General features: G+C 38.4%; 1 protein-coding gene across 1 annotated transcript; it reads right to left on the minus strand.

The window, feature by feature from the left end:
* Nucleotides 1–3,221: 3,221 nt before the first annotated feature.
* On the minus strand, nt 3,222–14,256 carry AREG (amphiregulin). Its single transcript, XM_082253847.1, has 6 exons — nt 14,083–14,256; nt 10,521–10,721; nt 6,111–6,324; nt 5,184–5,342; nt 3,907–4,005; nt 3,222–3,385 (listed from the first exon to the last, which is right to left on the minus strand). The coding sequence occupies exons 1-5, from the start codon at nt 14,165–14,167 to the stop codon at nt 3,915–3,917; spliced, it is 750 nt and encodes a 249-aa protein (XP_082109973.1). The 5' UTR covers nt 14,168–14,256; the 3' UTR covers nt 3,222–3,385; nt 3,907–3,914.
* Nucleotides 14,257–14,913: the final 657 nt, after the last annotated feature.

The raw sequence follows: 14,913 nt of genomic DNA on the forward strand, positions 1-14,913 counted from the left end.
GCATAACAAGCTGCAAAAAAGCGGTAACCATTAAAATTGTTTAAAGCATTGGAGATTTTTATTGACCGTAGTTTGTCGCCATTCCGCGGGTGTGCCCAATTTTAATACGTAACATGTTGGGTATCTATTTACCCGGCATAACATCATCTTTCACACTATAAAAAAATGGGCTAACTTTACTGCTTAGTTTTTTTAAATGTAATTTTTCCAAAAAAATGGCATTTGAAAGGCCGCTGCGCAAATACCGCGTGACAAAAAATGTTGCAATGACCGCCATTTGCAAAAAATATATATATAATGTTTTCTAGGGTTCTAAGTAGTTTTCTAGCAAAAAATATTGATTTTATCTTGTGAACAACATGTGTCAGAAATGGGCTCGGTCCTTAAGTGGTTAAGCAACCATCGGCAGCGTCTCCATCATATGGTGCATGATTATCTAGGGGCAAGTGCAGACTTGGAGACCTTTCCAACTGAGCATCCACTGGGTTACTGGGTCTTGAGGATGGACCACTGGCCAGAACTTGCTCAATATGCAATGGAGCTACTGGCCTGTCCTGCTTCCAGCGTGCTTTCCAAACGGATGTTCAGTGCTGCTGGAGGTTTTGTGACGGACAAGAGAGTGCATCTGTCCACAAACTCTGTTGACCAGCTGACTTTTATCAAAATGAATCAGTCTGACTCCTGGATTAACAGCAGCTATCAAGCCCCTGATGCTGATGTAACTGATTGAATTTGCTAGGGGTCTGCCATCCCTTGAAGATTGTATATGCTGCCTATCCTATTCCTCAACCTTGATTCTGCTAGCTTCCAACAATGTTTTTGGTTTAGGTCACCACCAACACCCCAGGCCTAATTTTTCTGCACTTGTATGACAGGTGCATACAATTTAAATTTTGAATGTAATTTTTAACAGCAGGCCCTGTCCCTGTGCCCTGCACCACGGCAAGAGTAACTGTGAGGGGTTACGGTGTTCAGGCACCAGCAAAACAAAAGGTCCAATTTTTTGCACCTGTATGACAAGTACATGCGATTTCAAATTTGTATGAAATTCTTACCAGCAGGTCCCGTTCCTGCACCCAGCAAGAGTAACTGTGAGGGGTTATGGTGTTCAGGCACCACCAACACCAAAGGCCCAATTGTTTGCACCTGTATGACAAGTACATGCGATTTAAAATTTGTATGGAATTCTTACCAGCAGGTCCCGTTCCTGTGCCCAGCAAGAGTAACTGTGAGGGGTTATGGTGTTCAGGCACCACCAACACCAAAGGCCCAATTTCAGTTTAAGTTCCTGCTGATACTAACCTTCCAGGTCCCCATCACTCCTGCAGGTTTGCATAGCCGACACCCAACCTTGGCCAGGTCAGATGACAGCACAGCGCCCCCACTAGATCACTGATAAGAACACATACAACACTTGATCTTTGCCAATTTCAAATTTGTATGGATTTTTTACCAGCAGGGCCCGTTCCTTCACCCAGCAAGAGTAACTGCGAGGGGTTGCGGTGTTCAGGCACCACCAACACCCAAGGCCCAATTGTTCTGCACCTCTATGACAACTGACAAGTACATGCGATTTTAAATTTGTATGGAATTCTTACCAGCAGGTCCCGTTCCTGTGCCCAGCAAGAGTAACTGTGAGGGGTTGCAGTGTTCAGGCACCACCAACACCCAAGGCCCAATTTTTCTGAGCCTGTATGAGAAGTACATGCGATTTCAAATTTTTATGGAATTTTTACCAGCAGGGCCCGTTCCTGCGCCCATCAAAAGGAACTGTGAGGGGTTATGGTGTTCAGGCACCACCAACAACCAAGGCCCAATTGTTCTGCACCTGTATGACAAGTACATGTGATTTGAAGTTTTGTATGTATATTTGTATATGACATTTTTTCCTTTAGAAATGTCAGTATTGCTGCAGCAGGCTACATACATCGTACAGATGCGCTACTTTACAGGCACATTAAGGGGACCCCTCCAGGCACAATGTTTAAAGGAATTTTTCATTTTTATAGTTTACTTTAAGCCTCATTAAAATCAGTAAATCACTACTCCTTTAAAAACAATAGTTTGTTTTAAAAAATGTTTGCATTGCTACATGTTCCTCAGGTCAGTACCCGGACCCCATACACTTTTTTGGGCAATAACTTGCAGTTAACCCTTTAAAATGAGGACTTTTGATTTTTGACGTTTGAGTCCCATAGACTTCAATGGAGTTTGTTTGTTCGAACAAACTTTTGCCCTGTTCGCGGTGTTCTGGTGCGAACCGAACAGGGGGGTGTTCGGCTCATCACTAGTCATGGGAGGCATCCATATCGCTAAGCCTAGATTGCGGACAAAAGCCTAGATTGCGTAGATAAGTCTGACAGGAATGGTGTGTGGAACTGATCTTGTTTGGTGTCAATATATTACTGTGATTGAAGCAAAAAAGTACAGTGATGTGTGGCCTGGATTGGTACAAGTCTTGTGGGGAAGAGGCAGATCCCAGAAGGCTGAGCACCCTTGGCCAGTTGATGCTTGGAGATTGCTTGGAGCAGTGTCATTTGGAGCTGTTTAAATGCAATGTCATAAATGCAGTGTCATTTGGAGCTGTTTAAAAGATGTGATGACTATGGATGAGGTTCAGGCTCCCAGACTTTTGCTTGAACCTATAATGCCGCTGGTCAGCTAACTCACAAGAGGAGAGGAATTTGAGCCAGTAATTTGAAGATATGGGTAACCCAAAACCCCTATCTAAAACATGGTAGATCACAGAAGCTATATTGTCAGTGTGATCCTGAGCTGTTGAGGAGAGCTGGCAGTTCTGTGTAGGGAGAGATACTGTTTTTTTTTTTTGTCATTGGAACATGTCTTCTATGGCAATGCCCAACTTTCCATGTTTTTTGTTAGACAATGGCTTGCTTACTGGCCCTAAAAATTGGCCGAATTAAATACCTATATTCCCCCTCCATGAATTCAATTAACTTTGAGCAAGATTTGCAAAACTGTTCTCAAACTGAACCCAGGCAGATTTGTTGATCTCTAGTGATGGTCAGGTATTCATCATATCTTCTGGTAAGCATTTTTGTTTTAAACAATGATAGGCAACCCTGAATCTGTCACATAAATTATAAATAGTTTTCTCTTCAATGTAGAAATTCCAAGATTGAACTTCCTGCCAATTTAATTATACCTGATGAATACACCACAAAACATAAGGAACTTTTATATAAAAAATGTTTAATGTAGTAATAATAATAATAATAATAATAATAATAACAATAATTATAAGCATACACATACAACAAAACATTAAAAATATTAAATAAAAATAAATTATGGCAATAAAAAAATATATTATTTTTAGGGTCACATTGTATGGCAGTGCTTCTTCTGGAATTCAGGGTGCAACCTAAAATCAAGAAAAGAGAACATGTTATTTCAGATTCTTGGGACCTGTTTTCCAGAGTAACAGAAGAAAATTAACATGTATAATTGTTTTTCAAAGATGAACTGCTGTATCTAAATTGCCAGTCTTTTTTTTTTTTTAATGTAAACTAGTAACATGAAAGTGATGGATGAATGTAATGATTCTTACAATAAACAATAATATTTCGGCCATAATTTTGCAGTATATTTGTCACAGATCTAAAAATGGTTGTTTTTCCTATTTATTCTGCATAGGGTTTTCCTCCTTTTTTTTTGACAAGTAGAAATCTTTATCATTAAGGAGGTCCTACATGGAGAAAAAGGCAACCTTTCCCCTGCTTCAGAAATCTAATGCAATTAAATTAGAAAATGGGGGGAAAAGGAGCAAAAGATTTAAAGCTTTTCACTCTGCCAACATATTATATTGACTGTAAGGGGCAAAGGAAACGATGACCAAGGACAATGACATATGCAGTATTAAAAGTTTCATATTAAAACACTCACCATTTCCTTCAAACCTCAACTTCATCACTTCCATTTTCATGTCCTAGTTTCTTTTTTTCCTCTGCTTCATATTGATAGGATGAATATTTCCTTCGTGTGCTAAAAAAGACAATATCCTAATTAATACAACTCCTAAGCACCATAACCACAGCATTTCACTTACTGCCTAGCAATGAAAAGACATGAGCAGAAAAAGATGAAGTTAGGCATTTACATAAGATAATTTGTATGAAAAAAAAATGTTGTCAGAAAATATTTTATTTCTCCCAGTGCCTTCCTGTCTTGGTGACAACTGGTCCCTCCATTTATTTTCCTGGAGAAAATCTACCTAATTGGGTCATAGATAAAAAATAAAATGCTGATCTAATTTAAATATAAATTAGAACCTAATCTAACCACACTCCATCCTAAGTTTAAAAATGCACTGTCTGGAGTTAGGCTTTAAACGTAATATTTAGTAGGATTTATGAAGACTTTAGGCCTGATTTACTAAAATGTGAGGTCACAAGTTATTTGTACGTTCCAAAAAAGTAAATCAGGCCTTAAAACTGTAAGACCCCTTTTACATGGGCACCCTCCATTCTGCCTCAGTATGGAATCCTGGACTGAACCCCTGCTGTGTCAGATCAGAAGAGATATGGAATCTTAGACTGAACCCCGACTGTGTCCACTTGTGTGTTTCTTATGATGAAGGAAAAACAGACTCATATAATCCCTATTTGCGGCCAAATGTAAGCGAATATGTCTGCCTATATCAACACACATCAGGACAAAAGTTGACCTAGGTGCAAACCTATTGTATTCAGTTTGATGAACCTCAACAGACCCGGATGTGGACGGATTTAGGTAGACACATGTCAACTTACATCAGGCCACCCGCAGGGAAACATTGCAGTTAGTTTTTGATCTGCATAATTGTGGGTCAAACACAGCCGCTTGTTTGAAAAGGGTCTTATCTTTTACCCATGGTTTGGCACACCTATCCAGATACATGGGCCTAGAAGGGTAGTGCTTAAAGAAGGAAGTGATTTTTCCTAATCTGGTCACATTTTGTGTAATCATCGCCTCCTGATTTCTAGAGACAGTGCATGATTTTGATTATCTCTCCTTCAGTTGTTATGCCTGCCTATTCTTTTAAATACTGACTTTCACTAGCTCATCTACGGACAGGGTTAAAATGTATTTCCCTTTTTTACTGTAAAATATTGAAAGTTACACATAGTCTCGTACCACTTATTCCCCAAAAGAAACAATAAAAATGGTAGTGTTATACTTACTGTACTACAATGATGATGATGATGGCAGTGATGCTGAGAGTTGATAGTAAGACAGCTATAACTGCTAATACTGTTGTTGTGGTTATGTCGCTTAGTTTTTCTTTTGCAGATGTCATAGACTGTTCGCTGCACCGCTCACCAAAGAAGTTTTGCTGGCATCTAAGGAAAGATAAAAACCTTAATGTTAACACTCTATACATACTCTATACAGCACTAAAAATACGCTTGCCATACAAACGTTAGGGTTATTGTGGACATAAGAAAAGACTCTAACACGGCACTGCCTAAAATAGAATTTCGCAAAGGCAGAGCACAGTTCCAAAGGTTTGTCATCCATGGAATGCAGTGTGATCTCATCTCTGCATTACATTCTAGGAAAAGCAGAGTGTATTCATTAACTGCTTTCACATTCATTTTTTTATAAGCAGCTATTCACGTACAGAAAGTGTGAGGCTTAACTATATAGGGAGGCCCTTTTGCTCACAAAAGGAATGCTGTTATTATAGGTAAGACTAATAGGCTGAATCAGCAGAGCAGTACAAAAAGAAGTCATGACAGTCATTACTGCTCTTTACACTGATACTGAATACATTTGAATAGCTCTTCCTTAGATCATCTTCATGATCAAGAGTTGATTCACTAGTTTTTATAATTCTCAAGGGCTCTGTAGGTTTATTCTCCACACCTTGAGTTTGTGGACATTCACCCCACCAATTACTAAGAATAAATTATTGACCTACAGTATTTTAAATTATGAAGAATGCAATAGAATGAGTTCAACCATCTCAGAACACTGATGAATCAGCAGAAAAATTAAAACAGTATGGTGGGTGGCATAGAAAAATGGACTATAGTGTAGAGAGTTGTATAAGAGACATAAGTATACGGGAGTTAATTCAAAACATATTGTAAAGTTATAAAACTCACTTGCATGAGACTTCTGGAACCTTTTCCAGGAATCTACATTCACCGTGTATGCAGAAGTTTTTATGTGTGGTTAGACAGGGATTCTGCAGCTTCTTCTTCTTATTTCCCTTTTTTGATCCCTTTTTCTTCTTCTTTTCTCCATTTTTCTTTTCATTTTTTTTGCTTTTTGTAACTGTTGATGCATCTGTATTTTCTGGCTTGATTACTGGTTGCACTGGTAAGTGAAAAAAAAAATCAGTTAGCATTTTTAGTATTCATAAGCAGTAGTAGACACAAAGTATTTTAAACAGTATTTAAAGCTGGATGCTTTATTAAAATGAATTAGGTCTTTATTAACATTAATTAAATAAGGAGCCCTCATATGGCAAGGAAGGATTGCCCAGCATGGACAACTAAATCCTTCATAGACTTGGACATACAGGCCTACATCAAAACTTCTCTGAAATGGATGTTCTGTGTAAATATACATTACATACAGGGTCAGAAGCATTTATCATAGACTAGATTTTTCATCCCAAGCATATATACTTCAGTTGATTCAGAATTACTTAATGTCTTAACCTTCAATTGCCATCTGATATCTAAAGGGGAAACCCCTAATGAGAAGCAAATTTAGACTGCTATTGCTGACATTTCCTTTGGAAAATACTAGGTCTGGGTAATGCTAACTCAGTGGCTTCAAAACCTTATGAGTAATTAACCTGGAGCAAAAGCCAGAATCACGGTAGATGGAGTTTGGAAATTGCAGCCTTTGTTTCCCTCAGCATGCTTTTCCTTAACATAAAAAACATAGGCTTTTCTATTTTGAGACAATACGCAGAAAATTCAGTCAATTCAAGCTAATTGAAAATGTCTCAATCAGTTCAAATCATTTACTTTGCAAAATATTATTTTGCAAGGCTACCAATTTTTGTCTGTATACTGTATGTAACTAAAAGATCTGCAGCAACAGTTATTAATTGCCCATAAGAATGTATGTGATTGTGACATTATATTTTTCATCCTACGCAACATGATAATGATTAATATAAGCGGGGCTCCTACCAAACTACATACCTAGCTCTCACAAACGCCGCTGGGAACATACATAGCTTCTAACCTGACCCCTTCCCCCCAAGCTAGTAGTCTTTATTTGCATTGCTCTGAATCGGAAGTGTCACTTTTTCAGGAATGACTAAAATCTGTGTACACATAAGCCCTGGAGGCAGGGTTGGGAGGAGGTCATGTCACTGGGAGATTGTGCTAGACACGTTTCATTACCATGCGTTGAGTCACTAAGGTGAGGCTTTAAACACTCTATTTCCCTTCATCCACATTCAAACACAGTAATCCTATATGTTCACATTGGTTTACTATATCACTATGCTCCCCCGCAGCCTAATCTTGTTCAGGACATTTGATGGACGCTAATAAATTAGGATTTACAGTGCTATCTGCTGCTGGTTTGATGTTATTAAAGGGATAACTCCAACCCAATAGGCAAATATGGCTAAAATGCAGGAATAGTAAATGCTTTGCTTGCCCAAAAATTTGTAGAATTAATTAAGATTCTTTTTATCCATCTAATAGTAGTTCTGAAAACTTGTATTACTTCTTTCCTTGTGTAAATCTGCCTAAAGCTTGGTATACATGCATAGATTATATTCATTCAACCTGTGGGCTTAAAGAAAATAATCTAACAGATTACCCCATCTATGCTATACAGCAGGGATGGAGGAATCTACTGCTGTGTTTATCGTATTTTGACAGCTGCAGCCAGAACCTGTCAGAATACCTGACTAGCAGCTGCATCTGATTGGATGCTGTCGCAGTTCAGTTGACAATTTTCTACCCAGCCCTTAGATTTTCAGTTGAAGGATGTCCATTGTGTGCCCAATTTAAGTACTTTATGTGGTTGAGGAAAACTGGAAAGTGCAAAATCTGGTGTAGCTCTGTAATGAGACCAATCAGCTTCCAGGTTTTTTTTTTCAGATCTTTATTGAACATGCTGTAGGTAGAAGCTGATTGGCTACCATGCACAGCTGCACCAGATTTTGCACTCTCTACTTTTAGTAAATCAACTACTATATATCCCTCATATTCCAGAATAGGTACTCATTGGGATTGATTTACTAAAACTGGAGTGTGAAAATCTGGTGCAGCTCTGCATAGAAACCAATCAGCTTCCAGGTTCTTTTGTCAAAGCCTAATTGAACAAAGCTGATTGGTTAACATTCAAAGCTGCACAAAATTTTGCACTCTCCAGTTTTAATAAATAAACCCCATTGCTCCTGATTTCAACTTACAACTGTTTTGTGGTAATGCTGTATACAACAGGCAATAATCCTAGAATCCTCTGAGGACCCAACAATTACCATCAGATAGCAATATCCTAGGATGTGACAGCCGGTACAGTTTGTAAATTGATTTCATAGTATACTGGATACCACTTAGACCCTTTATTAAAAGTGATGCATGTTAGAAATCAGGTATATAATTACTTTCAGAGAATGGTACAGTCCATAAAAATGTGTTTTAAAGGGTTTCTTCACTTCCTAAATATTCACCTGCGAAAAGGTGGAAATAATATATACTTAGCAAGGTGCTAATCTGTGTCAATATGGTGTGCCTAAAGCAACATCTAAGCATATAAAAGACACCCTATTATGTGAGTATCCCAAAGAGTGACTCTCCCTCTTTATATTTGAGATTTCTCACAGCTATTTATTACTCCTATTCTTTTGGTTATATACACAAAAATATATGGCTTTTGTTATACATTAAGCATTTATAAAATGTAGAAATTATTGCAGTTGTTGCTTCAGCTTTAGCAGTTTGAATCCACAGACAAAAACAAAAAAAAACCAAATGTTAGACACATGGCGTCCCAGATGCAGACGAGAAGGTACTGAGTAAGTGTTCCATTATATGATTCACTCCTGGCAGTGCCACAAACCTCTGCAATGTGTTCAGGGCCCACACAGCTCCAGATCATTAAATGACGGATAGCAGACTTTCTGATACAGTGTAATAATAAAAATAAGATACTAAATATTAATATTGTAGAGTTCTTGGTTTGTAGACATATTTTGCGTAGGCAGAAGTAAGTGTCATATACTTTTTCAAAGTATTGAGTTATTCCTGTTTCTCATCAATTGCTTGTGTCTACTTTATGCTTGACTTTTATTTTAAAAAGGTTACTTTAATAACAATTTTGCTAATTAATAACAATTGGACAAAAAATGAGAGACAAATAGAGTTTGCCGTTGCTGGCTTCTACTTCTAAGAATTCATGTTCCCTTGCTGTCATGCTGAGTCTCTGGATTCACAAAGCAAATCATTGATGCAGAACAGGCATATAAATAGAAAGAACCACTGCAAATTTTCCAATCAAAACCGACGATTAGCATACTTGTTCTGGGTCAGGGGTTTATAAAGTATTAACCATAGTAGTGTAGTAGATCAACCAAGGAACTAGGATTTTTTTTATAGGTCAGCAATGGCAGTTTGCATCTTTCCCTCATGACTGGTGACACTTTTTTCTGCATCTGGGGGTCAGGTATAATGCCTACAGGGAATGAAAATTGTGTTGTTTTGGGTAACTAATCAGAGTTCCTATTTTGTGACTCGAAATGGAAGAATAAAAGGTGAATGTTGAACTGGTTGCTATAAGCCACACAATGGGGGTTGATTTATTAAAACTGCGGAGTGCAAAATCTGGTGCAGCTGTGCATGGTAGCCAATCAGCTTCTAACTTCAGCTTGTTCAGTTAAGCTTTGATAAAAAATGAAAGTTGATTGGTTGCTATGCAGAGCCACACCAGATTTTGCACTCTCTAGTTTTAGTACATTAACCCCTATATCTTTTTGCACTCTGATTTGTAAGCTGTTAAAGTGGAACTAAAGTCTCCATACTTGCCTGTCCCACAGTCCTTTGCTGGCGCCAGCATCTGGACCTCTTCATTGGCCGGTGGGGGATGACTTCATTCCTGTGCATGCACAGGAAACTGTCATCCCGACACTCGGAGACTGGCCAGGCAGTGTAAGCTAAGCTGCACATGCAGTGCATGTCTCTTCTGCAAAAAAAGCCTGCCTGCTCTCAAGTTTTTACAGCAGGACTTTAGTTCTACTTTAAAGAAAAGATCTGCGTGATCTAGTGAAAGCCAAGCTAGAAATGACATAATGCATACCATTTCTTAGTTTATTGCTCTTACTCCTAGGCTTTTAGCAAGTTCATACAGGTTTGAACTGCTTTATACACATGTGATTTAAACACCATTTTTAGAGCTTTCTTTTACTACTACCTACAATTTTACTTAGCTTGAAACAGCAAAGAAGTTTTATAAAACTCAATGTAAAATATGTTAGATTTAGCTTATTACAGCATATAGAACTAAGCAGTGTTAAAACTTAGATACATCTACCCTCTTACCAAGTATTGAATCATCGTCTATGAAGAAGCCTTTGACTGGGAAGTGTTCTTCGTTATCTTCATCATCGCTCTCTTCTTCGTGGTCGAGGTCGTAAAATTCCTTAATACCGTCAGGGAGGCCATCTCCTTCTCCAGGCACCGTCACACTAGCATGGGACTCGGTGGTTGTTATTACAACACCGTGCACTTGGCTTCTGTTTGCTGTAGATTGAAAAAAGAATTACTCTTATGAGAAAGCCATTCTTAATCGGTAGTGAATATTTTTTCCCCTAAATACAATTAACGTGTAAAATAAAATCCAGAATTGCTACAGTTCATAAAATGATTTGGAACAATAAGCTAACATATTTATAGAAGAGAAATGTGATGCCAAATGCTCTAATTAGATTTCAATGCTATCTACCCTATTTATTAATTTAGTGTTATTTAGTGTATATTACACTAATATTTAATGCAGCTCTTTACAGAGTACATAGAACCACATCAATTCCTGTCACCCAAAGGAGCTTACAGTCTATCATACCCAACTTGCCCACACTGTTGCTTTTTTGGTTTCAAGCCAATTAAGCAACCAGTATGTTTTTGATTTACTAAAGCAGCCAGGGCACCTAGAAGAAAACTATGCAAGCACAGGGAGAAAGTGCAAACTCTTAACCGAGTGATTAAGTGAATTGAAATTTAAGGTAGAAGTAAACTATTTTTTTTTTCAAAAACACTGACAGGTAGGTTCTGTATGTCTCTTTTCTCATAAATACTTTAACCCACCTGTCGTGCCTGTGCAGCTCAGTGTACAGTCTTGGCATGGTTCTGTGCCAGGACAAAGTAACTCCCGTGCACATGTCCAGTGGTTACGTCATCCAGGCCCGGCCAATCAAGAGGGTGAAGACTGTAAATCCGGAAGAAGACCGGATGAAGATGGAAGTTCCGGCAGTGCTGGAAGGGATCACTTTGCTGGGTAGATTTGCAATAATGTGCAAATATACCATGCATACTTGTACATTATAGAAAATAATTCCTGGAGGCCCAGAACTGGGCATTTTTGTGTGGTGGTTTGCTCCCACTGTAAGCGGCTATAGTCTAACATATTTATAATTTCCTGTATGTAACATTATCATAAGCCAAATGACAAATCTCTGGATTCCAATAGAAAACTATTTTGGTTATGCATTACATTTCTTTAGAAGCACTTAAAAAATAGAACACAACATTTTTTCACTTTTAGTAATGTGGCACAAAGATCACACTGCTGTAATTCAAGGAATCCAATCACATTTCCATTGACTGGATTTAGCTGACATAAATATAAATTCTAATTGCTTCAACTTTTTCTTGTTGAATAACGAGAACATACAGAATAGAAGAGGAAAATAATAAAAGAGAAAAGTAAGACCAAAGTGCAAAGTACAATATTCCATGGCAACCAAACAGTCATCTCTAATCTCAGCTGAATACAGCAATCTGATCTCTTATAGCTTGCTAAAGGTAACTTCACTTTATAAATGATTCCTTGTAGAATAATCAAATTTACTGAGCTACTTGAGACACTACAGGGGTCTTGAAAAAAGGGTCGTCAGCTTTCCTGGCAGTGCCCATTGACAACAATAAGAAGACACGGCTGTATGCTTATGTAAAAGTCCCCATTTCGGGGTCCTTTAACTTATATTTATAAACTTTACACAATAAAATGATCCCCTCATTGGTCTTTGATCTTATGTTTAAACATTACGCACTATCCCTTCTGTGGTCCTTGGTCATTTATTTATAAACATGACACACTAAACAGTTGTCCTATTTCCTTGCCAGTGTACTGGGGGGGGGGGGGGGGGTTTCATTCATAAACTTGCTGATGAATCCTCCATCCACTGACATGCCTTCCTCCTTACGTATTCCTGACATGCTCGGACATGCTACAAGTTTCAGCTTATCCCAGTACATTATCTAAGGATAATACTCTGACTACGTCCTCAGCCACAAAAATGTGTCATTTTTAGTAGTGTGATTAATTTGCTTTAAATCGGCTGCAATTGATTACTTTGCATGTTTCACATTACCATTCAGGGGACCTAACACATGCAGGAAATCAAACTGCACAGAGATAAGAAGTCTTATGTGATCAATCTCCCAGAGTTATACAATGCTGCAATACATTTTTGCAGCAGAAAATATTACTAATTATTCTGCTGCATAGACTTGAATGGGAGGAAGAGATTTATTGCTTATTCAAGAGATTGTTGGGTACTGCATCATTCAGCAAGACTATTCTGATGAAACTTTAAGGGGGAGTTTACTAAGACCCCGTTCAGACAGGGGCGACGCGACTTGCTGGGGCGACCTGTGAAGTCGCTGTGCACCGCGACCTCGGTGCGACATGCACGGACTTCATATCATTGAAGTCAATGCAAGTCGCCTCCAGGTTGCCCCAAAGTAGTACAGGACCCTTTTTCTAAGTCGGAGCGACTTGTGTTGCTCCTATTAGAACGGGTCTTGTACTATTCAATGGCGAGCGACCCACCGTGACTTTTCAGGCGACCAAGTCACCTGACAAGTCGCGCTAGTGTGAATGGGGTCTAAAACTAGTGTACTCAGAGTCTAGTGCAGCTGTGCATGGTAGCCAATCAGCTTCTAGCTTCAGCTTGTTTAGTTAAGCCGTGGCAATAAAAGCTGGAAGCTGATTAGCCAATCAGCTTCTAGCTTCAGCTTGTTCAGTTAAGCTGTGGCAATAAAACCTGGAAGCTGATTGGCTTCTATGCAGAGATGCACCAGATTTTGCATTCTCCAGTTTTAGTAAATAATCCCCTGTCTATTGACATGAGATGACAGTAAAATTTCTAAATGATATACCTATAAAGTATCCAAAGATGTCTGATGAGATTAATCTGAAAAGACGTTAAGGCTCACCATACACGTTATAACCTGACTATACAATCTACTTTAAATCTACCAACACTGTGTAGTATGAAGACCTACCTAACCTACCTAATCAATTTGTATGCAATTAGATAGGCCTTTGCATTACATATTTACTAAAGGACATCGTACAGATTGTAATGTGTGTGGTGAGCTAAGGTGCCCAATGACATGAGATGACAGTCACGTTTATGAATAATATATCTATAAGGTATCTGTACATGTCCAAGGATACTACATGGAGCACACAGAGGCATTTGAATAACTAAACTATCACTTTACTATCATTTTTCTCCAATAAACCAAATAAACCAGGGTTGGGGGGTAGCATTACCTCTCATCAATTTCTCAGCAGTTTGCTGTGCTACCATAAACTACAAAAAAGTTTTTAAAATCTTTGAAAATGCAAAACTCCTTTGCAGCCCTAATTGTTTAAACATGAAATATTTAATCTGCAATTCTGTATAAATAATGCTTCTAGACCACTAGCTACTATAAAAAATACAATTAACAATGACAAAAGAAAATCTAAAGTATCCTATAGCCTGCTAGTTTCCATTATTAGCAGAAATAAAAATGAGAAATAAAATAAAAAAAGGAAATGTAAAGTAAACTAGTAAGTAGAAGCAAGAACAAGGCATACAAGTGCACTTACCTATGGAGAGCAGTAAAGTGGTCCACACTAGGAGCAGTGACAGGGAAGGCATTGCTGAGCAGGGGATTCTTCTGTAATGAGGCATGTTGTAGATAGCTGAGCTCCTAGCTTAGGTCAGAGTGGAATGCCTTGTGTCAGAGCGAGCTTTGCAATGTTCTGGCAGCTCCAGCTGAGCTCAGAATGAAGTGCAGCAAACCATGCGATTTATTTTGTAGACAGGGAACGATGGTGTGTCATGGGAGGAGGGCTTAGCTTCGTCAAAGGAAACAGGTAGGCAGATGACACAGGCCAACTATACTGTACTTTTATATGTCTGTGACTTTTTTTTTTTTTTTAGTTAAGCCTGTAAATGAAAAATGAGTATTCTTTTTGTAGTATTATATATTTAGTAAGCTTATAAAGGGCATCACTTCACTTTCCTGCTTTTCTTAATGGCTAACATGATACATTATTTTTTTTAAGCAGATCATTTTACAGCTGGTTAGGATTGCAGTCAAGAGGAGTTTAGATACATTTTGATAAAGTAGAAAAATAAAAAGCAACCACGTGTAGTTACACTCAGGCTGGGTTCACACTTATGCGATGCCAGACATCGCATGTGATTCGCACCGCATTGCTGTGCACATCACATGCGATGTCTGTGCAATGCAAATTCAGCCATACAGTTTGAAATCACATTGCATATGGTGTGGGACCCTTTTTTTGGTCCGCACTGGAATCAGATCGCATGAGTTACATAGTTACATAGTTAGTCAGGTGTAAAAAAGTCTGGTTCAACCCTACCATACAATCCCATATACACAATCCTATACCCGCTGTTCACCCGAGTGT

This window comes from Pelophylax lessonae, assembly GCF_965119305.1.
Source record: "Pelophylax lessonae genome assembly, chromosome: 1".
NCBI classification, from domain to species: Eukaryota; Metazoa; Chordata; class Amphibia; order Anura; family Ranidae; genus Pelophylax; species Pelophylax lessonae.

Coding starts and splice junctions, on each gene's coding strand:
- AREG (XM_082253847.1), bottom strand. CDS start 14,167: ATGCCTCATTACAGAAGAATCCCCTGCTCAGCAATGCCTTCCCTGTCA. Junction 10,722..14,082: donor CACTTTACTGCTCTCCATAG/GTAAGTGCACTT, acceptor TTCAATCTACAG/CAAACAGAAGCCAAGTGCAC. Junction 4,006..5,183: donor ATCATCATCATTGTAGTACA/GTAAGTATAACA, acceptor TGTCTTTTTTAG/CACACGAAGGAAATATTCAT.